We start from the raw sequence: 27395 nt of genomic DNA on the forward strand, positions 1-27395 counted from the left end.
ACTAAACTAAACTTAAGGTACCATACTCCTATTAGCGTCTATATCAATCCGCGGCAAGTGTTCTCCTATTTCAGGAAAAGTGCCAATTAGGAGCAGGAGAACAACTTTTTTGCTATGTTATCAATTAGGATGTGCTTGTTTGTGGCTTGGATGTTAAATAACATGAATAGGAAGCACATGTGGTTAAAAAATTGGGTCAATAGACCCCTTTAGGCCTCCAAGGAGCAGCGTAGGAAATTTGTTTCCCACTGAGTGAAGAGGTTTGTTTACAAGTGACGAAAAGTTCCGGCTCTCGTAGCAAAAAATCTGCATGGTCATGGTACGGAAAATTGATGGTGCCATGAAAGGCAAACTTGTCAGCTATCCAGTGATGGGTAGCGTTTAGCTAATGAAAACTTCTATCTAGGCTTAGAGAAGACATTACTTTTGTGATTTAGTGTGTAAGTCAATGGGGCTTTTAATGGGCGTATGCTACCTAAACTAATTCGCCTACGTTGAACACACGTCTAGTGCATATATACTCGTTGGTCGGAAAAAAGGCCTTTGTAGAACGTAGCGGCTGGGAAGTGCGGATTTTGTTTTCAAAAGGACTAGGAGCACTCATCTCTGTCTCGTATCCACAGTACAAAATAATGACAAAACAGCATGATGGGGTTCTTTTGACGATTTACCACGCCTCGAGGGAGGTGACACGGATTGCAATTCACAAGGGAAGCTCCCCGGGGTCTATAGTATGGGTTTCAAGACATAGTTGGCGTTTTACATGCCCCCGGCAAGAGGTAAGGCACTTCAAAGGGGAAAATCGCGTGTACATTTGGTAAAACAAAACCAACAATTTAAGGCGCGGCCCGAAATTATATCATTCAAAGCTACAGGGAAGGGGCCACGGACTTCAAATCCATTCGACACTTACCTCAGTGTGTCTATCGACGTCCTCATTTCACTAGCAGCAAAATAGGGGAAGGTAATGAACTCCGGTCATAGTACTTTGTAGATTTTCAGAAAAAAACTTTACAGATCGTATTTTAGCACAACAAACACATAATTTAGGCCTACACCATGCGGGAGGAAAGATGTGGTTTGTTGGAAAGGGGGGGGGGGGGGAGGGGCGTCGGTCAGGCTCTTACAGTTAGTGCCAGATGCAGCTAATCACCTGGTAAATTATAGGTACATCTGCTGTTGCGGAAAGTAAAATGCTCAGAAGATCCAAAACCAGGTAAACTAGGTTTTGTGAAGTTTGATCAATAAGATTTCGTTCCTTATATTTATTTATATGGGGTCATGCAACTTCTTTTTGTCTGTCAAATGAAAAACAAATTAATGACGCAAACATGTATTTCGAGGAATTTAAAATGACTGTTTTACTTTTATTGTAAACTTGAAGCTTCAATGTATAAAGAATATTACAAGAAACCGATCAAATATGCAACAAAAGTCACGCAGAAGTCGACAATCAATCTCACAGCAGAATTAAGCTGGGAAGCATCAAAACTCAAAAGCCTAAACAGGTAGTAACGCCATCGTAACAAATTATTTTTAATATCATACCGGACCCGATAGAGAAGGTAAGATATGATGAGTGATTTTCAATAAGTCTTTGTGTGGACACTAATTTACTGGACCGGTAGTTGTCGGATTGTAGATGCAGACGATGGACGATTACTGCTGTAGTCACACTGCGTAAGATATGACAAAATTATGAGGGCGCCTGCGACGTTCCGCAAATCAATTCTTATAGAAAACGATAGTATGTGATTTTCTTGTTTAAACCACGGAAGTCCTATTGTGTTTGTACTATGCAGCAGTTACGTGACTAGTTAGTTGAGTAGGTTGTTGTAGTACTACTACTAGCCTACGGAATACGCACAGTCGAATCGTACTCGGGTGTCTCCTTCAGACCCACCAAGGGTCTTATTTTCTCCTTATTCATGTGATATTACCCGGTAAAGATGGTTCAGAAGTATCATTCACCGGTTCGCATCTACAAACATCCATTCGAAATGGTTATGGCGGTAAGATGCTTTCTATTCTGTATACTAGAGAAATCGGTATAGGATAATAGTAATACAGTCTACAGTGACAATAGCCTAAATTCGTAAGCCTATACCATTGTAGCCAATTAGGCTTGTTATAGCCTAACTTAGGGTTAGCATATACCCGACGTGCTAATATGTATCAGCATACCGTTGGAATGGCTGCCTTGTACTACTGCCTGCATACTAGTGTTCAACCGATTATGCAAATAACAGAAATACCGATTACCGATTATTTTTTTCCAAATCGTTCCGATTCCGATTATTTAACAAAGAAAAAAATATCCCCTTTATACGAAATCGGCAATAAAGTACGTGGTCGAAACAATTGTGGTTGTGTTTTTCTGGTTTCCCTGTGTATGCTCTTGCATATATATATGGCCGTGGCTATTCTTATGACTAGTCGTAACAATTATTTATAAACTAATCTTACGACAAAGGCGAATTCAAGCGCAGTAAAGTAAATAAAGCAACTGTGCATGTAGTAGGGGTAACCCTAACCCTAACTTTAACCCTAAACCCCAATCCTAACCCTAACACTAACCCTAACCGGAAATTATTGTTACTCATGGTCGTAAAAAATAGTACTCCTGTCATAAAAATAGCAACTGCGCATGCGTTATCGGAAATTATTCTTACAAACAGTCGTAAGAATAGCCACTTTGTATATATCATTCAGGGTTCAATCAAGGAATAAATTATTAACTTGAAATGTCATAATTCGCAAAACATAAGTGATTGCTTTCACAATTTAATGAGTTATAACCATTGAAGCATCACATTATCCTATGCCGACCATAGTGGATTAAACTAGCAGTAGTGACCTGTATGCATTGCGCAAGTCCGGGAGATAATAAAAAACCAAGACGTACAGCATTGTTTAGTAATATATGGTTATTGTGTCGGCAAACAATAGCACGAAGTTGAGTATATTTGTGCCCCGCACAATAGTAAGAGATTGGACTGAAGATTTCCTAACTTAACAGTGGCAACCATAACTTAAGGCGGTGAAATGAAATATTGAAAAAAATAAACCACTTATCTTTTTCTACTATCGTCTGTTTTCTTGTCTACCGGAGGAAAAGATAAACATTTCTTTCAACAGGTCTGTGTGAACGTTACACACGCTGCCGAACATGAATACGAGTTCAGTATACGTTCGGCTTGTTATTTACTTTCAAGCCACGGGTCGTCGTCGATTGTCTTAATTCGTTTCCATTCCTTGTTACATTTGTTAAAAACGGTTGAAAACCAGTATTACTAATTTCTACAAATAAAATACACCTGTAGTGTGCCTATCGTTTTTCCTAGCTGCGATATGAGGCATGTGTAACTGGGCCCTTGTTCAACAAGAGAACATACGTAAACATCGTATCCCCAGCACCCTAGCTGCCCTGGTATGTATGTTACGCATCATTGAAATAACTGTGCACAGCAATGCATCTACCAGTGTATCTGACCAAAGCCTTTCCCGCCGGAATGTGACGGGTTTCCAAGTCGGAAAATCAAGGTCAATGAACCAATACTATGTTGACAAACACGGTAAACGTAAACCCGACAGTTTTCGCACCTTATTGACTGCTGCGTGGTAATTGAAACTTGAAGTTAACTTCCAATAAAGGAAAATATGGATATGGGTGTAGTTATCAGTTCCTAATGACAGGCTACACGAATCACGAAGCATAAAAATGAGTTAAAATGACGTTTTACCACAGGGGTATAGGATGGGTTTTCTAAATCCAGGTGGGAAAAAAAAAAGCTAGAATCCACGATAAAATAGAGGGGATGGTTCGGGAAACATGACCCTTTGCAAAGTGTGAGAAAAGAAACATGAAATCACAAATAAGGGGATCAAATAAACTGCACTACGGAGCATTTCATGCCTAAACATAACCTAAGCTTAGGGGCCTTTTCCAAACTCGCCGTTGCGGTATGCCGCGGAAGAGCACAGCTCGTGTGCACTCAGGTGTGTCTCAAGTGCAGCAAGCTCAAGTGATCACTCCCGAGCCTTTCCGAAATATTCCACCACAGAGCTAGCATGCACTTAATCCGATTAGAGTTACAAAGAAAGCGCTGCTGCTAGGAGCAGAAACGATCGATACTCTCAGTCCAGGAAGTTATTATACTGTAGTGATTTACTGATTTGACCTACTGTTTCGTCAAGAAAGTGTTTCCCCACCTATTGTTGTTTACAACATCGTAACTACAACTATCGTAATACAAGCACCATCAGTATGCACCTTGTCAAATTGGTAGGCATGCATGAGCCTATCCTAGGCCTACATTGCACAACAACGGCCCACAATAAACTTTCAAGAAAGAAAAACTTTGACTTTCTGTTGAAGTTGTCACTTCCTAAAAAAAATCGATGTTAATTATTTTTTTAAGTTTATGGCATATATAAAAAGGTCTTAAATGCAACCTCTTGGTAAAAATTGTTCCGTTTGTACATTTCTTGCCCTTATCGAGCACTGAGTTATGGCCAAGTCACGCAGTTCATTGAAAAGCATCTAGCCTAGCATGTGTGAAATAGCGTTATGTGCTGCGCGTTTGAATATGGAAGTGTTTCCAGCATATCTCTCGCCGCCTAGCGCTAGTTTCCGTCAAGAAAGGAGTCCGTGGCTTCGGCCTTAATTATATTTAGACGCTCAATATGTACTGCGCTTGCTGCTTAGTATATGTGCAATGAAGGTAATTTTATGGGCCACATGTACTTAGGTCTCCTGCTAAATATGATTAAATATTCATTGATTATAACACAAAGTAGTTACAGTTCGAAATTCGAAGTTTCGTCGAACACCACACACGCGCGGCACGAGTGTTAACAGTACATATGGGTGTATGTACTGTAGGCAACGTTGTCGAACTCCTTCAGCTACTGTACTCTGTTCATTGGCGAATCGATTAAAGCGTTTAATCAGGGAGTTGTTATGGAACAACTACCCGCAAAACAACTCCCTGATTTAATAAAGATTTCGGTTTGTTTCTCAGGGTATTAAATATCAAATGGCATGTGAAATAACATAAAAAAGAAGCAAGCCAAAAAACAAGTAAGCCAGGTTGTGTTTATTTCTCTCTCCGAACAAAATAAACTTGCATTGCAGGACCGGGTTTCACTCTGCTGAACACAATAGGCATAGGCTAGGCCTACTCATTCAATCCACGATAAGCCGTTCTATTCAGTGCAGGCTGTCCATTGTGCCCGCAGACAATGCTCTGTCCGCTGACTACCTAATTAATCTTCGGGACTTATCGGTCAAAGCCTAGTGATGTCATTCAGAATATTCATAGCCTCCGCGGAAATTCGGCTCTCCGCGGCATACCGCAACGGCGAGTTTGGAAAAGGCCCCTTATCAACATCGGCCGTATCAACCACATTGACAAATAACACATTAATTGTGAGAACACATAGATGATAAACCCCCTCCCCCCTCCTCGGCTTAGCAGTTACACAGGATAAAATATTTGATTGCTGAGTTCAAAGAAGGCGAAAAGAAGGGCATTAGCGACCACTTCTGACTCGACCGGAAATTCTTTAGATCAGATAAACTATCCTCTAAATTAAGTTGGAGGAGGAGATGTGGCAAGTTTAAACAGGTAGCCATAACAAAGTTTATTGGCTGTTTGATTGGAACAGATAGAAGATAGTTTAGAAAAAAAAGAGGATAATGCTTATAAATAAAGTTGTTGGTTTTTAAATACTAACCGAGTTTCGCACCGTCGTGCTAACAAATTGGTTCACAATATCTTCGGCGACTAAACGAAACGCATGCAATTTACCTTATCACACTGAGAAAACTTGTTGAATTTTCGCAGTAGTATCTATCTTTACTTTCAACCATGCCTTGTATCGCAACCAGTAAAATTTGGGATTACTTTAGTATTTCTCCTAACGATATTACTAAAGCGAAGTGTATTGCTTGTGGTACCTTAATTTCTCGCGGGGGAAAAACTTCAGCAACCTTCACCAGCACCAACTTGAAGAATCACTTGAAGAATTCTCATACTTATAAATTCAAGGAATTTCAAGAGAGTCAAAATAAGGCAGATGAACTGAAACGAAAGTTAGACGCTGACAAAGCTGGTCCTTCATCATCTCAAAGCGCAAAAAGAGTCCACCAGATGCAGCTGACACAGATGGTGGACAAAGTTACCAAGTGGCAACCAACGGACTCACGCACTATTAGGGTTAATTCAAAACTGGCAGAAATGATTTTGCTAGACTTATAACCCTTTTCAATCACAAGAAATGTTGGATTTCAGCGATTCTGTGACTCCCTTGATCCGAGGTACCCACTCCCATCTGACACCCACATCAGCAGGAAGTTAATTCCGGAGATGTACTAGAATGAAGGAGGAAATTACCCGAGTCAAACACATTGCCTTCACAACTGACATTTGGTCTTCAACAGTTGGATCAAACTCATTGGTGAGCCTGACAGGTCACTGGATTGGGCTAAACTTCGAAAGAAAACATGGCGTGCTGAATGCAGCTTCGTTTGTTGGGAGGCACACAGCAGATGCCATTAAGGGATCAATTGAGGGAATGCTGGCGACATGGGAAATTGGAAAAGATCAGGTGGTGAAGATATTGAGGGACAACGCTGACATCGTCATTGCAGGCTTGACACAGACAGGCATCGACCACCTTAGCTGCCTAATACATACTCTCCAACTGGTGATAAACGATGCCATCAAAGTCCAGCTGTCAGTGAATGACATGTTGACTGTTGCCCGTGGTATAGCATGGCATTTCAACCACTCACCTCTTGCCCACCATTGTCTGAGTGCCTGCAGACTAAGCACAACATTCCAAGCCACCACATACTGCAGGACGTTTCGACGAGATGGAACAGCTCGTTTTATATGTTGCAGCGAATCATCGACCAGAAGAACGCCCTGGTGGAGTCTGCAAGTCTGTATGACATGCCAGTGATGACGGCAAATCAATGGAATCTGGCTTCTACACTTGTTTCCACATTGAGACGATTTGAAGAACTTACGCGGCAAGCGTCTATGGCATCGGCTACTATTTCAATGGTTATTCCATCAGTGTCGGTGCTGAGACGCTCTCTATCAAAACACAAGGCTGACCAGGGCATACAGACCCTTAAGAGTACCATGTTGGCATCCCTTAACCGTCGCTTTACAACAGTGGAGGAAAACAAGCTATTAGTTCTTGCTTGGTTCCTAGATCCTCGTTTTAAAACAGTCTTTTTCTCGGACGAGGCAACACACCAAAGAGCTACTGACTGGCTGGAGGATGAGGTGGCTATCGACCCCCCTGCCATAGTTTCTGCCGCCCAACAGCAAGAAGGTAATGCAGCTCAAAGCGAGGGTCTTTTTTGTGAGGAATATGCAGAATTCGTGATGGAGAAAGGCGCCCGTTCAGCATGTGGTGTTGACAGTGGAGTTGATTTTAAACTTGAAATGAACATGTACATATCAGAACCGTTACCAGGGCGCGGATGTAATCCGTTAGACTGGTGGAAGTTAAACTACCGCAGATTTCCCCGTCTTGGAAAATTAGCACTGAAGTATTTGTGTGCCCCACCTTCCAGTGTGCCCAGCGAGAGACTGTTCAGCGAAGCAGGAGATTTATATGATGAAAAGAGGAATCGTCTGAGACCAGAGAAGGCAGAAATGGTTCTGATGTGTCGAGGGAATTTGCCCCTATTGGACTTTAAGTATTAGGCTAATATTTTTCAGCTGACGATTTGAAAGGAGCATTCTCTACGTCACTTTGTTTTTGTCAGGGACTATATTTCTCTTTTTACTATTTGTTTTCACTATTTGGATTTTTTTACTCTTCCTTTTCTCTGTGATTTTCGTTACATGCCTATGCAAGAGATCGTTACGTAACTAATGATAAGATCTGTCACTTATTAAACGAACTGTTAATAGTCGCATTATTTTCGTATGCTTTCGTTTCACTTTCATTCCATGATTATTTTCACATAAATTAGTTAGTTTGCGGGTAACTAAAATATTTCAAGCGTATATGGGGGAGGGGTGGGGGTGGGAGACTCGTTATGGAAAACGTAAATAACATCACATAGTAGTTTTATCGTTTTGGTCATGGAAATTTTTTACAATAGTGTGACACTCGTCTTACTCTTAATCGAGATGACTTGATCAGTGTCTAACTAACAAAGGAAAATATAATGTACATAAAACCTAATGGTGATATTTGATTTTGTCCCCTCTGTTTACTTGAGTAACCGTTAATTACTTAAAAAACATTTAAAACTTCCAATGCCACAGCCAAAACTGAAAAGCCATTCATGTTAAAAGATAATGTATACAGAGAAGTCGGCCTGCGCAACACCTGTTCAGAAAAATTTGTTTGTTTGTCTGTGGAGTTTTCAAGATTGTGAGTGACAAAATTCCTGGAAATACTGTCATAGCAAAGTACGCCAACGCATGCGTACGTAACAAGAACAGTCCTAATCGAAACACGAAAAGAGAGCTATTCTATCGTACATGCCTGTCCTTTTTTCATCATACAAGCAGAAAAAAGCCCAACCCATAATTTCAGTTGAAGTATGTCGCTACGTTTGCCGTTTATTCTACTTTGGCGAAACATGATCACATCACTCGACAGAGCAACCGATACTAGCAGTAGTTATGTCTACAGTGCAGCGCATTACTCAATGTTACTAGTGCTACTGATAAATAACTCGCTCGCAACGTTATTTACATAAGAGCTGTATTGAGCGATATGATAGTCTGTTCAAAACAGTGACTGCGTTAATTCGCGGAATTGGTATTGTTACCATGCTTACTGTGCCGAGAAACATTGAAGTCACGAACCACGAGGGATGCAAAATCGGCGATCCTAGCACCCTAATTTTATGGAATTACATTGTTAGATACGTATAGAGGGTATCTTTCTTTGAATTTTCGTAGTAAAATAGCAAACCTAGAACATCACTTGATATTTTCACCTTCCATGTGTTTTTGAATAATCGGTATCACATAACTGGTATTCCACGATTCCGATTAGGTTAATCGTTTGAACACTACTGCATACCTAACGATAGCCCTGCAACCATCCAAACTTTTAATCAGGCAACGTACAGTATACCTCAGCAAACCTAATTTAGGATACATGATAGAAGTAATGAAACATGTTAGGCTAGGCCTTAGTTGACTAGGGTTTCAGTTATTCTCCTCACACGGTACTTTCCGCTGCTTAATTTCCACTGAAAATTTTTTATGTGGAAAACAATTTTTTTCCACACTTACATGTACACTATATTTGTATTCAATTTTAGGATACCAAATTCAGGATGATGAATATAACATGAGAAAGTTTCAATCAAAGAAAGTCGATAAGGATGGTTAGACTGGGTTCATGTCAGGAAAGTTAAGCTTCTTATAATTTTCTGGAGGCATGTACATGTAATTTAGATCCTCCTGCAAGCAGGAACTCGCGAAGAAGCCATCATTGGCTTATCAAAGCCGCAAGCTGACCGAAGTCAGTCTCTTACATTCATATTTAACGTCCATGATTCTGAATTGTTAATTGTCAACAACTCTGTAACTGGACGACATAGGCCTACATCAATCTGGGAGTGACTCAAACCGGGGACCTTATGATTGAAAGGCACCGGCGTTAACCACTGAGCTACAGTAACACACCTGTACATGTATGTAATTAGGGATTACATAAAGAAGCACAAGGTGTTTGCGGTCGGTGTAAAGAAACTTTTATCAAAAGAATATAACATGTTAATGGGACAATATCACAAAAGATACTCCCTAAAGGATGAAACTTTGAAATGATGAAACGTAAGTTGTTACGGCAGCTCACCTTTTCCACCTTCTGGCCGTATCTGAAAACTACAACCACATAATGTGATGGTGTTTAAGTATAATTAATTATCACCACCAGTGTTTCTGTTATGACGCGATTTTGACGCAATGGCTTGCCGATTTCTTGCACTGGCGTTCAGAGAGAGAAAAAAAAAAGAGGGTTACATTTTCTCCTGAATGTTAAACAGTGTGAATGAAAAAAAAAATGTTTCAAAAGGCATAGTGTTCAAAACTACAACTTGAAGTGAAGAAATTATTGAATTGTTTCCAATTTATCGTCACAAATGTTAAATTAGCGATCGTTAACTGTACTGTAGCTATGTTTTTTTATACAGTCACGCAGATTTAGCTCGCTTGCTGTAAAGCTAAATCATATAACGTAATGACGTGCATGTGCACTGATGCATTGCCTACACTACGATGGTTCGCACTACCAGTGTACTAAATATATATCTTTATGGGTATAGCCTACGTTCAAAGTTATTTCACCTTCTTTGCTACGTTACATTACATTGCAACAGGGTCAGAAATAAGCGGGGCGACAGGCGATTCGCCCTCGCAAGTGCTAAAAAGCCATCCGAAAGCACAATTGCGAGGGCGAAAAAGAAAAGAAAAATATAAGAAAATTGCCCTCGTAATATCAGGTGTCTGTGTAAATTTACTTGTGACATGCTTTTGCTTTAACTAGGGTTTGCAGTAGCAGCGCGAATCGCGCAAGCAGTTCTCATTACATTTATTAAGAACGCAAGGAAGATTGAAGAAACACCGAAAGGAGGGTTATTTTTAATAATGCATACTGACTTGAATTACAAGTACGCGAGCGTTCACACTCAGGTTATTAATCGCCTTTGCGTTCTAAAGTGTGAACAAGGCCTAAGAAGCTTAGAAGAAAGCATCATAAAGTGCTGGTTGATCCAGATGTTTCTGGTCTAACTCATTCTATCCACAGCAGATTGAAGGGCAGCATCTTCTTTTCATGTTACCCAACAGTACTGAGACTTTGCATTGCATTTGAGCCAGCCTTCTGATGCTTTACTCTTAAATATACTATAGGCCAAGTATACTGTGCGAGAAGAAACGCCAAGGTTAACATATTGAAATTTTATGGGCCAAACTTGTCTAGTTTTGAACGAAACATGAGAAGCTAGTGAGAAATTTCAATGTAGAAAGAATCTGCCACTGTGAAAGACCATCACAACTGAAACTGGGCCAGAAGAATAGCCAATTTAAAGTAACAAATAATTGATCGTTCGAGTGAAACTACATTGTTGGATGTTTCATGAATAAAAGATTAAGACGTTAACTTTGGTTTGAACTTTGATATAATTGTCAGACAATTAAGAAGTGGTAGTTTTGAGTGGTGGATGTTTGGGTGTGACAATTGTGTACTTAGATTATGAACAACTAGAGGGAACCAGCATTATCACCTTTATTAATACTCTCACTCCTCTCATGCACTACTACCTTACTGATTTACAGATATGACGGAAGTTTCAGTCAAAATTATATTACTGTCAGTTCTGTCGCTAAACTCTTGGTGTGATTTTAATGGAGTATAAATGTCTTCTTAACAGTAATTATTTTCATTCCTTTGAAAGTACCTGTGTCAATCCAGATACTACTTGAACATTATAATCTTGCAATTGTTCAAAACGTGTAGTTTATTAAAGTCATTCACAAACAAGTTTAGTGTTGTATCGATATCGCCGAAATATGTTTTGGCCGATATTCCAATCTTGATATATAAGCCCCCAAATATCTTAGCAAGTAAAAGATGACATTGTGTGATGAATAAAACTGCTTTCATGTAGAAAAGTCAGTAGGGTAGCCTATCTAAGAACTTTTACTACCCCTTGTGTTTACCAACAAGAAAACAAAACGTTTTCTGTAAAAAAATATATCCTACCATTAGCCGGCTATACTCACAACTAAACCGAGCCTAAATTAGCAAGTTGTTCATGTTTGAAATATTTTGAAGAGCAACTAGCAGCAAATTGTGATTGCAAACCGGATCCTCAAAATACAATCTTTTAATCAGTCAGTTAGCAAACTGCATCCATGATAGAAGAATTCTTTCTGGATAATAAAATATTTTGAAATAACAATGCTGTATTGTAAAATCCTTACCAGTGAAGTAATTGGGTGATTCCCACAGGTGAGTGCTACAAATAAGAGATGGAAACCTCTCATCTTTTCTGTTTCTCACTTAATTCTTGGACAAACTGAAACTCGCTTGCTCTTCATTAGTCAGATAAGTGGAATTTGGAGCAATATAGCTATCGCACGATTTGGCCAACTTTCACTTTTGATTTTTCATTCGATTTGGCGGAAATGTCGTGAGAGGTTTTTGTGAGTTACAGTAACTTTTCATTCATGTCATAATATTGGGTAAATTTTAGGGTCAATTGAGGTCATTTTCTGAAAACATAAACAATGCTATTCCCCATTGAGCTTTGTCCAAGTTTGCTGACATGTTAAAGATATAACATTTGAATGTTGGTGAAGCAAACTTGTTTAGAAAGAATGAAATTTTGTCGTGCTGTAATGGCCAAAAACAGGTCTTTGTGTATACAGTTTTCAGTTGTGATGTACTCTTGGACAGCTCATATGTTGACCACTCCCATGTCAAATTTAGTGGAACAGTCCCACAAAAGTTAAACAGAATTTTTCCTTACTTGAAAGTATCTTGGGATATCACAATTAAGCAATAAGGGTTGGATGATGTACTTTCATTTCATCATTAAACGTCAAGTTAAGTATGAATAGTCGAGGAAAAATAAATCAGCAAGAGTGAAACGCAATACAGAAAGCAAAGTAAGCCAGATAATTGATTTATTTCCGGGAGACTGACTTGAACATGTATGCAGATTTGGGACAATCTTGGAGATTACTGGATCAGGTTTATATTTGGAGACTTTCATGTAATGAATAATTTTTTTTTTACATTTTCATAATATCATGGCATGAATGAAAACTACAAAATGTATGTTAGTTCTTTGTTTTTGCAAAGCAATGCGATTTATTGCAAAAAATATTTTGTGACAGGATAGATCCAATGACAGTTCAAATCTACGAACTCAAGATTGCGTGTGTGTGAGTATGTATATGGTCATTTTCACAATCAGTGGTGTAACTTTTGTACACTGAGGGCCAAAATTTCAAACACCATATATATTGAAATTTTCACTAACATCACATGTTAAATGTTTCAAATTTTTGGAACTTCAACTTTTCGGAGCTTAAACGTATACGTTTATGTGTGTAATTTTTCGGTGACTGTATGACTCTAGGAAACTTTAAGAAAAGATATATTTTTAAGCAACCATATTTACACAGTGTTAAAACAGTACTCTGATTCAAGTAAACTTTAAAATGCTTATCATTATATGTTACTTAAAAATTAAAAGGATTTGGCAGAAAGTTTTTAATACTACTGTAGATATTTCCATGTTAACTAAAAATTTATTGAAAATCAAGGATTGTTTTTCTTAATTTTAACTTTAAACTATTTAAAAAAAAAGATAAGGCCAAGTCAAACACCCTAAATAATGTCTCCTCACAGAGGGCTAATATCCAATCCAATTTGCCCAAAAATCCATGCAGTTTTGCAAAAGTTGGAATTTTCCCACTTATGCGTTTCGGAGGTGACGTTAACATTTTACGTGTGTTTCAGATGTGACAAAAATGTTTACAAGTTGTTGTAAAGGATTTTTTGCTAATGAAGAATTAAACACTTAATCTCAATGTATATTCAAAACATCTTTAATCAAACACTGATTTAAATAAAAATATTTATGCCAAGTAGCAGAGAATGTACGTCAACTACCTGTACAACTAGTGAAACAAGTGAATGAATACAGAACACAGAATAAAATAGTTTTATGTTATAAAAGATAGGTACTGTAAATGTCAGGTAAAGCAAATATGGGCATTTTCAAAGCAATTGTAAACATTGGGTTGAAGTCTCTTACTGTAGCACTCATATTGCAAATGATTATCTCACATACAACATATTGTATATACCTTCAGTCACTTTTGTTTTGGAGGTGACGCTAAACGTTTACACAACCCAGAAGGCTTGGTTCATGCTAAAACACATAGAACTTACCTTGGAAAGTATGAAAAACATTAGAAGGATATGTTGATAATATTTTAAAGACATTCATGATACTAGAACTATGACTGCTTTGCTGCTTGCTATTCATGATAACTTGGAGACAATACTGTATCCGTTCAAACTCATTTAGTTAAATTCACACTGTTTTGGCTAATTGCATATGAAATATTATACCACAAAGAAATGATTAACATTGCGTAGACATTAGCCAGTCTGACTGCTAGTTACAGTATCATTTATGTTGGTTACACTTTTGGCAGTGAAACTTACTGTCACATTCCTGTAACCATTTACAAATTTGAAGAGGACATTCAGTCTAATATTCTGGAAAGAAACACATCAATATTAAACATGACCTAACCACAGTCTATCAAAGTTTCAGTGAAATATTAGGTTAACACTTGTCAAAAACTGCATAAATGATGGGCTATAAACACTTAACAGCACAAAGGCCACTATGGCCTTGTTCACATTTAAGTATGCACCCGTACTTCAAGTCCGCAAGGGCAATTAATTCCCTTAGTGGGAACACTCCTTTACTCATACTTCAAGTCCGCATGCAGTCTTAAAGAAATATCCTACTTTCTGGGGTTTCATTCAATCCCTCTTGCATTCTCATTAAATGTAATGTGATTGGTTGCGGACTTAATGGTGACCCAAGATTTCCGGTTAAGTTATGAAATATCCGATATATCAAGTTGCAATTGGGCGGGTAGGACGTTCATGTATGTGTTTGTCAGCGCGTTGCCCTTCTTAACAGAAACACTTCCAAACGATGCTATTCGTGAACCAATTTCATTTTCTTTGAACCGATTTGACCAACACTGCAGAAAAGATGCGGTAACGGTTGTGAGACGAAAACAAACTGAATGACAGTCCACTTATCTACTGTAATAACCAAATCTACTGTAATAACCTTAAATTCATTGTATGCCGTACTGACAGATTTTTGAAGAGGCCATTCTCTGTAATTTTATGGTTATTTCAAAACGGATGATTTTGGGTTCGGTTGCTACGGAAGTTAGTAAAAGGCTAAAACCATTACGTCTGGCCTGGCCTATAATTAAGTTGCACTAGCCTACTGTATATAGATACAGTAGACCTTACTAGGTCTTTAGACCTAACATTAAATGCCTTCCATGTTGGATTAGCCTCAAATGCGACATCAAGCAGTAAAACACTGACTAGTAAGATTGTTCGCTCATCCACTTGAAGGGTTTGGAATAAATTCAAATCTGGGTTAACATGTTATATGGTAATGCCAGTACGGAGTGGTTTGAATACAGTATGCTGTTAATGTGCGATGATTGTACGTTGTTGTGCAGTGGTGTACGGAGTAGTACGTACTAGTGCAACACATAAGACAAAGGCAAAAGCACAGGGGAATGTAAACAGCTGATATGACCTTTTCACGTCTGCGCAGTATATTAATCTCGCAAGCAGGCGATACTTACTCAATCTGAAATGTGAATGTGTCTTGTTCTTGCGTCTTCCTCGCGGAATTAATATCAATAATCGCCCAGGTTGCATTCTTAAATGTGAACAAGGCCTAAGAGACCATCTGGAACAACATGAGTGTTCACTCTATAAAGGTTAGTTGTTTGTAATTGGTTGTTAAAGGCATTGAAGACTCGCTCCAAACCGCGTTCGGCCATCTGAAAAAGTTAACTTTCTGTTGCTTGCAAGTGACGTTTTGTTGGTGTTGCTACAAAATGCAGACAGTAATGAAACGTGATACCTTGTTATCTTAAGCTGGACCTGAAATGTCCATCGCTGTATGGTTTGTACACTGTGCTGTGGGTATTGACGGCAGCTGTATGTACTGACTGTACACTAGTGTCTAATTACCGACGGTAGCAAGCTGTGTGTGTATTTTCTGGGATCGATGGTTGTGTCTAACACTTCTGTTACACCTCATTCGAAACAAGGTCAGATTACCGGCATTAGACGTTTCTTTTTGCACCAGTCTTCACACCCTTTAAGAAAAGGGAGGGGAATTCCCTGTTCAAATTTTATGTATTTTTGGGAAATCTCTTTTCAGATAATTTGCTGTGATAACAACAGCTCATTAAAGAAGCAATAAGATACTTTCTTTTTGCTGCAAAAGTTACAGAAGCAGGTCTACATTTTGTAAACAAATATTATGAACTTTTGTAGGATATTTACCTGGACCAAATAGTAGAGCCCTCCGTGGTAATTGTGGGAATCATGCAAATTAATGTGTATACTGGTACAGGTCAACATGGTGCAAAATTAAACCTGTGAACATGTACTCAACAGCACTGTAAAACTCACAGAAGGTAACGTACAACTGCAGCACAAATGTATACACTAGCAGAATATTTCAGAAATATGCTAGAACAAAGGGAGAGTTCAGTATATTACATGTACTGTAAACAATCAATGTCACCTCCGAAACAACAGCAAAGACCACAGGCAGATTAAGCTAATATCTGATAAATTTGTCCCATGTTAATAAAGTTTTAAAAACTGCATTTTTGGTGATTGTGATCTTTTATGTACAGAACTTCTTTACTAATCAATCATTTCATTCCAGTATATTAATAGCACTAATTTTAGCAATGGCACGCTATCTCTTGTCCAGAAAGGGGAAAAAGTGGCAAAAAACACATATTTGTCATTTATTCATCAACTGTGCATGTGAGAGTTTCATTAATACTTTCTTCAGGTTGTTACAGTGTTTTCTAAGGGAGATCAAGTCATCCTAGCATATTATGGTACACAAACAGCAGAAATGAAAAAATGTAGTGTTAACAATATTGTGTCACTTCCGAAACAATAATTTACAGTTTAATTCAAATTTAACATAATTAATAAAGGACCTTTTCAAAGATATTATCATACTGGTTGCTACTGTACACCTCTACAGAATTACTGTAATATGAGTTTTAGCCAAGGAAGATGTTTATTGGATAAGCAGAGATTACATATTCCAACTTACCTGTTTCGGAGGTGACAAGGTGTTTCGGAGGTACAAGGTTAACGGAAAGTTAAGAATCTCCCAGAAATTAAAACGACTGGTCATGTTGTCACAACTTTTACTCAAATATTACGTTAGGGGGTGAGGTATATTTTAATAAGTTCAATATGGCTATACTATTGTTTACATAGAACTTAGGCTGAAGAATGCTTTGTTTCGGAGGTGACGGAAAAGTTGACGGAAAAGTTAACATTAAATTTGAAATTTACGAAACTTTTTTAAGAATTCCAAATGAAAAATATTTTAGGGCCCAGATATTAGACACATTAGTTGTTGTTATAATGCAACATTGCTTAACAAAATTTACACTGCTTAACTAGAACTTAGTTGCAGTCAAACTTAGGTACCTATTGTTAACGGAAAATGTCACCTCCGAAACGACAAAATCTAGCCACCGGTCCCTGGAGAAGGAAAGGAAGGAAACCTGGTGAACACAATTGCATTTTCGCTTGGACACTTGTTCATAATATCAACCAAATAAGAACTGGAAAATACCTTCCACCAAAAAGTACAGGCTCTGACAAAAACAGTGTAGCTGAGAGTGTACTGCTGAAATAGCATATTTTAAGCATATTTATGGCCACCAAATCCACCTTAAGAAACCAAGAAAGTTTGTTAAGCTACCCAAGGTAGACTTCACTTAGGATGGTCAAATGGCAAAAAATCTAAGAATTCTGGTATTTGGTCACTGAGTTACAAAGCAATAAGTGCCATATTGAAAGTTACACCACTGATTGTGAAATGACCATATGCCAAGCAGTATAAATATATACGGCTCTGTGCATTTGTTTTGGTATATTTGCTTATGTACTGTGTAATGTTACGGGTTAGGGTTAGGGTTAGGGTTAAACATCCTTCGTTACCTATTTATCTCCATTCAAGTTCAATTAGAAAATGTAAGCTTAGGTCAACAAAACTGAACAGCAAATGGTACCATTGTAACTTGTTTATAATTACTGAAGATTTTTACCAGATTGAAGGAATCATAACAACTACAAACTACTCCAATATTGTTTTTTTCACATGTAAAATTTGCATTTACTTGTGCATAATTGATTTGAGCAAAATTCTTGACCGTATTCTGAGACCAGTTTTTGTAGCAACCTAGAGTGCAACCTACAGTAGGACTACTGCGGCGGCTATGGATTCTAGGCATATCAGCATTTCTGCTGAAATTAAATTATTGATGAGGGCATTGCGGCAAACATCGAAAGGTTGAAAAGAATTGGAGATAAGCGGGTCCACGGTAAAAGGAAGGGTGATGGGCAGGGAAGTATGGCCCCTTGCATATTTTGAGAGAAAGAAACATCAAATTACAAATTAGTGCATCAAATTAATACTGCACTACGGAGCATTTAATGCCTAAACATAACCTATACTCAGCTAATCAACATAGGCCTTATATATCCAGCACATTCGTTAATTTGCGAAATTGGTTTTGTTACTATGCTTACTGTGCCGAGAAACATTGAAGTCACTAACCATGAGGGAAGCAAAATCGGCGACCATGGCAGCCTAATTTGATGAAATTACATCGTGAAAGACGTATAGAGGGTGTCTTTATTTTAATGTTTCGTAGTAAAAGAACAAACCTAGAACATCAGTTGATATTTTCACCGTCCATATGTTTTTGAATAATGATATCTTCACCTTCCATATATTTTTGAATAATTGGTATGAAATAACTGGTATTCCATTTTATTTTTACCAATTCCGAATATATTCGGAGTATGCAATAATCGGCCCAATTACAATTATAGTTTTAACACTAGTCAAAACTGGAGTCATCCAAATTCAACAGGATGAAACAATGAAACCTTGTATCTACCTCAAGAACGGAATCATTTACATAGGTTACCAATTCTGAGTTGGACCTTGATATTTAAGGCCAAAGTCATTTGATGTCAGCTATTGCATAAAAAGAGTTTTTGACAGTATAGATTCAATGACAGTGCAAACCTATGAACTAATGATAGTACGTGTGAGTATGATATGCATAGTCCTAAACTACGATAATGCCTTCAAAAGCTACTGTATATAGATAATTTTATGAACTATAATCCAAATTATTTCACTCCAAATTTAAACAACATTCCACGTGAAGAGAATGAAATAACCACCCCTATGACTTCCGTTGATTGGAAACCCACTTGCTAACAAAAAAATAATAATTCCTCTCCTGGTAATGACAGCGTTAGTTATCTTATTCTTAAAATTTGTCCTGTTACTTTAACCAGTTATGCCATTAAGCTTTCAATACCCTCACTTAAAGTACTGTAGGATCTTGGAAAAAGGTTCATGCTATCCCCTTCCAAAAACGAACAAATCTCATTCAAATCCAAACAAACTTAGGCCGATTAGTCTGCTTCCGATCTCGGGAAAGAGCCTTGAAAAAATCTTTCATTGTTGTAAAATAGACTTTTTCTCGTAAATGCAAATTAACTTTCTCCAATTATCTGGCTGGTTTCAGCTCCAAAAAGTCAAAGGCTCAATGAGGCTCGCCCCCTCCCCCCCCCCCCCTGACACTAAAGCATGTCAACTGGCTAAAATTTGAAAACGTTGTGACGACCATAGTTAAAGTTATGTAACATTGACAAGTCTCCTAGTTCCAATTTGAGTATAATTGAAATAATTTATGTGAAGGTCAAAATTCATCAAAGAATCAATAGTATCTCAAATAACCAAACTTTCTCATGAGATCTTATAAGGATAATATTGGCTTATTCTGTATACCCTGTTACCATGAAGTCATCTGTGAAACCTCAATATAGTTTTGCATTCTGGTTTAAATATACTACAAAGGCAGGTCTGTATTTTAAGTCGTCAACAACAAAACTTTGCGGTAATTACAGCACTTCGTCTTTTCAAATATATTTCAATCTTTTATCATTGTTCATTTTAATAAATATAAATATAAAAAGTTAACTTTATCTTGGTGTCTGTAACTTTCTAACATTGTAACAAACTATGTCTGCTAAGAAGGAGCATAAGGCAAGGGAAAGGAGATGGGAGGAAAGGAAATGACATTGTTATCACACATATATGTCTTGTATTTTTAGCACAAACAAATGGATAAGCTGCTCAGAAATGTTGCCACTCAAAACAAATTTCTAAAATAGAAGCTTAGCTGACCTTCTGCAAAATGTTTTGTTGTGATGTCAATAGGTGCTGTAACCTAGGCTGCTATTACTAGTGGTAATAGTGCTTACAGTAGATATTCAGTAGATATAGTACAGTAGATATTCCCAAGTTTTTGTATTATAATCTTCCTTATCCCTCCACTGTTATCAAAATGTTAAGTGTGTTGGAAGCTACTGAGATCTTCATTCACTCTAGCAGGTGGGACAAGATCTTGTGGGTAATCCGTAGTGTGAAAGGTTGTCTGATCAGTTATACAGCATTCACAATTTCACACTGTGAATTGATCCCAAGCAGCCATAGACATTATCTTTATCTCATCCTCCACTGTGGCCTGAGATTCATACCCCTCTTCTGTATGTAGAGTACTGTTGTATTTCTAGAATGCTTGCAACTCCCTGGATTGATCGCTACATGGTATTCCTTTTAGGATAAAAGACACTGAAATCTACATTCATTCAGTGATGCTTTGTCAGTGGCATCATAGGCTCATGCAGTTTTGACATGTTTAGCACAGCATGTTAATAACTTGTCTGTTGAATTTTCTCTTATCAAGCTCAGCAGTGTTAGCAACAGAGGTTTCCCCATGTTGATTGTTTACAGGCAGCCAAGCATTCTAAAATAACTTTACATGCCATGGCATTAGTCAAATGTTTCTTAGATGAAGAATGTTATCTGATCTATCATAATCTACGGGCCTCTGTAGTATTTAGTATCAGTTATAGCATTGACAAGTGCCTGCAACACATGGCTATGAAACTTTTATGTAGGGGTAGGTATGTTAAATAAGTTCTTATCATCCAGGTACATGTACGTAGGCAACATGTCTCTGCCATCTGTGCAGTTCTAGTCATGATGATCTTGTAAAGCTGTGCAGGATTTGGCCTAACACAAAGCTACAGCACACTGCTCATAGAAGTGAATTAGACGTGACTGAGCTAAACAACCTCAACCTACGGGACTGCACAGTGGTTTTTGGTTCCTTGCTTTAGCAAAAGGAACCTATGCAGTCAGGTTGGCGTGTGTGTGTGTGTGTGTGTGTGTGTGCGTCTGTGACACTTGCTTGGGTACGCTCTATCTCAATAAGGGAATGTTGGATTGAGGCCAAACTTGGACTATAGATCCGCCATATGGAGAAGGTGTGCCCTATTGTTTTTGGTGCTCACAAAGGTCACCAAAGGTCAGTTATGGTCCAAAAACCGAAAATATTAAAACTGCAATAACTCCCAGTGCCAATGTGCGACAAGGTTGATATTTTGGGACAAGTTGTGAACTGGTTAGGGGAACATTTTCAAACTTAACATTCATGTGATCCGAGGTCACCAAAGGTCAATTAATGATAAAAAACTAGTATTTTTGCGATAACTTGAGAACAAATTGTCCGTTTGGGTTGGGAGTTGCCTCAATGTCATCCAATTGTCGACCCGCATCTTGGTGACCCTTGACCTCAATTTGACCTCTGGTGACCTTTTCGTGTTTTTGGGATTTTTACAGTTTCGATGCTATTTTCAGATGTCAAAGGTAGCTTCTGATCATAAATGTCAATAGGTTGACCCTGTGTGACCTTTATGTGCGAAGTTATATGAGGTCAAAGTTTTTCAGTCGGAGTTAGGACGGTTGTACAGACTTTTCGTTTTGTGTTTTGGAATCAGGAGATTAAACTACATCTGAAACCAAGGTCAAAAGGTCAAAGGTCACATAAGAAAAAATGTGCTTATTTTGGGAGGAAACGAGCAAAAAAGAAAATGTTTGGTTTTGATGCTAGATTTGGATATCAAAGGTACCTTCCGATCAAAAATGTCAATTGGTTGATACCCGTGTGACCTTCGTGTGCGAAGTTATACGAGGTCAAAGTTAATTTTCAGACATTTAATGCAACAACTCCCAGTTCCAAGGTGTGACATGGTTGATATTTTTGGACAAGTTGCAAATGGTATAGGGGAATATTTTCAAACTTAACGGTCATGTGATCCGAGGTCACCAAAGGTCAATTAATGTCAAAAAACTAGTATTTTGGGGGTAGAAAATGGGCAAAGAAAAATATGTTTGAATTTTTATAGTTTGATGCTCTAATTTAGGTCTCATCAATCAAAAATGTCAATAAGTTGACCCAAGATGACCTTTGTACGTTAAGTTATATGAGGTCAAAGTTAATTTTCAGACATTTAGTGTAATAACTCCCAGTGCCAAGGTGTTACACAGTTGATATTTTGAGACAAGTTGCAAATGGTATAGGGGAATATTTTCAAACTTAACGGTCATGTGATCCGAGGTCACCAAAGGTCAATTAATGATAAATAACTAGTATTTTTGCGATAACTTGAGAACAAATTGTCCGTTAGGGTTGGGAAATGCTTCAATGTAATCCAATTGTCAACCCGCATCTGGGTGACCCTTGACCTCAATTTGACCTCTGGTGACCTTTTTAGTGTTTTGTGGATTTTTACAGTTTCGATGCTATTTTCAGATGTTAAAGGGTACATTCTGATCATAAATGTCAATGGGTTGACCCCCGTGTGACCTTCGTGTGTGAAGTTATATGAGGTCAAAGTTAATTTTCAGACATTTAATGCAATAACTCCCAGTGCCAAGGTGTTACACAGTTGATATTTTTGGAGTAGTTGCAAATGGTATAGGGGAATATTTTCAAACTTAACGGTTATGTGATGCAAGGTCACCAAAGGTCAATTAATGATAAAAAACTAGTATTTTTGCGATAACTTGAGAACAAATTGTCCGTTAGAGTTGGGAGTTGCTTCAATGAAATCCAATTGCCGACCCGCATCTGGGTGACCCTTGACCTCAATTTGACCTCTGGTGACCTTTTCGTGTTTTGTGGATTTTTTACAGTTTCGATGCTATTTTCAGATATTAAAGGTACCTTCTGATCATAAATGTCAATGGGTTGACCCCCGTGTGACCTTCGTGTGCGAAGTTATATGAGGTCAAAGTTAATTTTCAGACATTTAATGCAATAACTCCCAGTGCCAAGGTGTGACAAGGTTGATATTTTTGGAGTAGTTGCAAATGGTATAGGGGAATATTTTCAAATTTAACAGTTATGTGATACAAGGTCACCAAAGGTCAATTAATGATAAAAAACTAGTATTTTTGGGACAACTTGAGAACAAATTGTCCGTTAGGGTTGGGAGTTGCTTCAATGTAATCCAATTGCTGACCCGCATCTGGGTGACCCTTGACCTCAATTTGACCTCTGGTGACCTTTTCGTGTTTTGGGGATTTTTACAGTTTCGATGCTATTTTCAGATGTTAAAGGTACCTTCTGATCATAAATGTCAATGGGTTGACCCCCATTTGACCTTCGTGTGCAAAGTTATTTGAGGTCAAAGTTAATTTTCAGACATTTAATGCAATAACTCCCAGTGCCAAGGTGTGACAAGGTTGATTTTTTCAGACAAGTTGCAAATGGTATAGGGGAATATTTTCATACTTAACGGTCATGTGATCCAAGGTCACCAAAGGTCAGCTAATGTTAAAAAAGTAGTATTATGGGGGGAGAAAATGGGCAAAGAAAAAATGTTTGAAATTTGTATAGTTTGATGCTATATTCACGTCTCACCGATCAAAAATGTCAACATGTTGACCTCGGGGTGACCTTTGTGTTTTAAGTTACATACAAGTTCAAAGTTAATTTTTTGACATTTAATGCAATTAAATCTCAATGCCAAGGTGTGACATGGTTGATATTTTGGGACAAGTTGTGAATGGGGTGGTGGAACATTTTGAAACTTAAAGGTCATGTCATCTGAGGTCACCATTGTTATCATATCTGTTGACACGCTTGTAGGTGTCTTATATTTCTTACACTTTCGACGCCATATTTAGATCTCAAAAGTGCCTTTTGATAAAAAATCCGATCACATTTTGTGATCACAAAAGTGTTGGCTGTAGTGTTCGTTACTTTATGGGAACATGTAGGACCACAATTACTTGGACTTTTTCAGCCCAATCTTGCTTGATAATATTATGTGTATTGTCATATACCCCAAGCAAGGAACCACAGTGCCCTTGGGCTCTTGTTAGATAGTCCTGTTCATAGACCCAAGTCTTATGACCGAACCAATCACAAAACAACCTCAACCTACAGTACTACACAGTAGTTTTTAGATATTCCTGTTCATAGACCCAAGTCTTATGACTGAACCAATCACAAAACAACCTCAACCTACAGTACTACACACTACACAGTAGTTTTAGATAGTCCTGTTCATAGACCCAAGTCTTATGACCGAACCAATCACAAAACAACCTCAACCTACAGTACTACACAGTAGTTTTAGATAGTCCTGTTCATAGACCCAAGTCTTATGACCGAACCAATCACAAAACAACCTCAACCTACAGTACTACAAAGTAGTTTTAGATAGTCATGTTCATAGACCCAAGTCTTATGACCGAACCAATCACAAAACAACCTCAACCTACAGTACTACACAGTAGTTTTAGATAGTCCTGTTCATAGACCCAAGTCTTATGACCGAACCAATCACAAAACAACCTCAACCTACAGTACTACACAGTAGTTTTCCTGTTCAAAGACCCAAGTCTTACAACTGAACCAATCACAAAACAACCTCAACCTACAGTACTGCAAAGTAGTTTTTAGATACTGTATTCCTGTTCAAAGACCCAAGTCTTATGACTGAACCAATCACAAAACAACCTCAACCTACAGTACTGCAAAGTAGTTTTTAGATAGTCCTGTTCAAAGACCCAAGTCTTATGACTGAACCAATCACAAAACAACCTCAACCTACAGTACTGCAAAGTAGTTTTTAGATAGTCCTGTTCATAGACCCAAGTCTTATGACTGAACCAATCACAAAACAACCTCAACCTACAGTACTGCACAGTAGTTTTTAGATAATCCTATTGGACGAGTCCCTCAAACCAATAGCCCCTATCAATGAAATAGGTGGAGGTAAAAAGAATGAAACCCTGTAAAACCAGCAATACAAAATCTTGGTTGTTACTGTCTGTAGTATCCCTCTTGGAGAGTATAAGAACCCTAGATCAGAATGGTAGAGGTCATTTGAGACCAACAGGTCAAAGCCCGAAAACCTTTTAAAACACATCTGGTTGCAGTTCATATCCAGTTTGTAGATTCCCCTTGGTGAGTACAAGAACCCTATTGAAATTAGTAGGGTCAGTGTTAAACCATGGTCAAAGGTCATGTAAGGTCAACAGAGGTAAACTTCTGAATTTCTGAAAACCTTGCAAAGACTGTAACTCCTAAAGTTAAAAGTTAGGAAAACTTCATACTTTGTATTGTGTCCTTTTTGAGTTTAAGAACTCTGATAACTTTGTAAACAATAATTCCAGAAGAGAAGCTCACATGAACTCCATACTGTGCATGTAGACCTTCTTTAGTAAAAGGTCTGTAAATTATTTTCTGTGGATGTATTAGGTCATTTGAGATCAAGGTTCAAGCCTGAACTATAAATACAATAAATCAGAAAAGTTTCGTACTGGATAAACAAGTCTGCAGAAGTGCAAGAACCTTGTTGAAGTCAGTAATGGCAAGTTTACACATACAAATCTACTTTGGAGTTTCTCTGTAATATTCCCACACATAGTGTAGCAAGGAACCATTCACTTAAGCCTGTTGGCTTTCTGGTTCATCATTTGGCCAGATCATTGGCCAGACCTGATATCCAGTGGATGGGAAATTATAAATAAAGGAATGATCACACTTTGGATCTGGAGAATCCAGGACCCAGATAAAGGAATTCCAGATAATCCAGGCACTACATGCCATTGGGCATTCATCATGTGGCCTGTACTGTACAAAGGTTGTAGAATCAACTGCAAAATACATAATATGTGCACTTAAGTTTCTTTATGAACGCCTGAGGAAGTGTGCTCCTAGTCTTCTCAGTTTTACTGAGTACTGCACTATTGAATTTTGATTTTGGTCCTTTATGCTACCTATTTACCATACTTGCAATGAATGTAAATCATCAAGCGTTGGTTGTGATCAATGGTAATGATCAGGTTAATGCAGAAGTGGGTATCATCAGACAACACACTAGGAGTAGGTTATGTACATGTGGTTCTTAGTCATTTTATTCTTTCAGTCCATATTCTTTGGTGGTCTATTTTTATGCAGTTGAGTGTGTAATTGTGTATGTCTGTGAATGTTTTGTGGTGGCCCTTCAATTGATTTAAGGATCTGTGGCTTTGAAAACTGCCCTTGTTACCATGGTTACCACAATGCAGATCAATTATTTTGACAGTTACATATATCCAGAGCTGGAGTGATGTATGATATGGATGTGAAATTATTTCTGGAGTAGTATTGAAAATTATGTATTATGCTCACAGTTGTGATGTAATCAAGTTAGTATCGGAGTACTGCTTACTTCTTTATTCCTTGCCAAAGGCAAAATAATTCTTTGCGATGGTGATTGCATGTGTGCCTGGTTGTGTTTGTGACTCCAAAACACTTCATGGTTTGTGGTAGTGATTGCACGGGTACCCGGGCACCCACCCGACGCAATACTACCCGGTTCCTAATTTATTACCCGAAGCCTACACAAAGTGTGATTTTTTTGGGGGCAAATCGATGGTTAGGCAAGATTTCCCATTGACTTAGTGTGGTGTTAGGCTACCATGTGGTCGAAGATAACAGCAAAAATGAAAGTATTCCATGGATATCTTATAACTGCGTCACAATTTCAGCGAATAAACAGATGGTTAGTCTAGATTTCCCCATTGACTTAGTGTGGTGTTAGGATACCATGTGGTACAGTAGATATTGAACGAATCTCACAATTATTATTTTTTCATTCGTTTATTTCATAGAAGGAAAGACTGACAAGGAAATTTACGAAATGTTACTAATGGATTATAGACGGGATAAATAGAAAATATTAATCGCAAGTGACTCTTTACTAAACGTTTATTCCAAATGTATGTATGTATTTCAGATCCTCCTGCAAGCAGGAACTTGGCTTATCAAAGCCGCAAGCCGACCGAAGTCAGTCTCTTAGATTCGTATTTAACTTCCAATGCGATCAAATTGCGGGAATCGCGCAATCCCACGGCTAATGCGAACCCTCGGCCTGTATAGTAGAAAAAACTGTTTAAGAGCCAAAATTTGATATTGATGTATGGTCTAATCTAATAAAGGTGGAGAGCAAACATAAGCAGGGGCAGCAGTGCGATGTTAGTAGTGATGTTAATTATATGAAGTTATTAACAAGTTAATGAAAGAAACAAAAGCAAATAGAAAATATTGAGGAATGTTTTATAACTTATCTTACAC

At 38.0% G+C, this 27395-nt stretch overlaps 1 protein-coding gene across 2 annotated transcripts in view; it reads left to right on the plus strand.

Annotated features, from left to right (window-relative positions):
* The first annotated feature begins 1811 nt into the window (after positions 1-1811).
* LOC139959365 (SEC14-like protein 5) overlaps positions 1812-27395 on the plus strand; it is a 96198-nt gene continuing 70614 nt past the window's right edge. For both annotated transcript variants that reach the window (XM_071956911.1, XM_071956912.1), the window contains exon 1: positions 1812-2012. In XM_071956911.1, the coding sequence (XP_071813012.1) occupies positions 1950-2012 (63 nt within the window). In that variant the 5' untranslated portion in view covers positions 1812-1949. The remainder of the gene's footprint in view (positions 2013-27395) is intronic.

Source organism: Apostichopus japonicus, chromosome 19 (assembly GCF_037975245.1).
Source record: "Apostichopus japonicus isolate 1M-3 chromosome 19, ASM3797524v1, whole genome shotgun sequence".
Classification (NCBI taxonomy): domain Eukaryota; kingdom Metazoa; phylum Echinodermata; class Holothuroidea; order Aspidochirotida; family Stichopodidae; genus Apostichopus; species Apostichopus japonicus.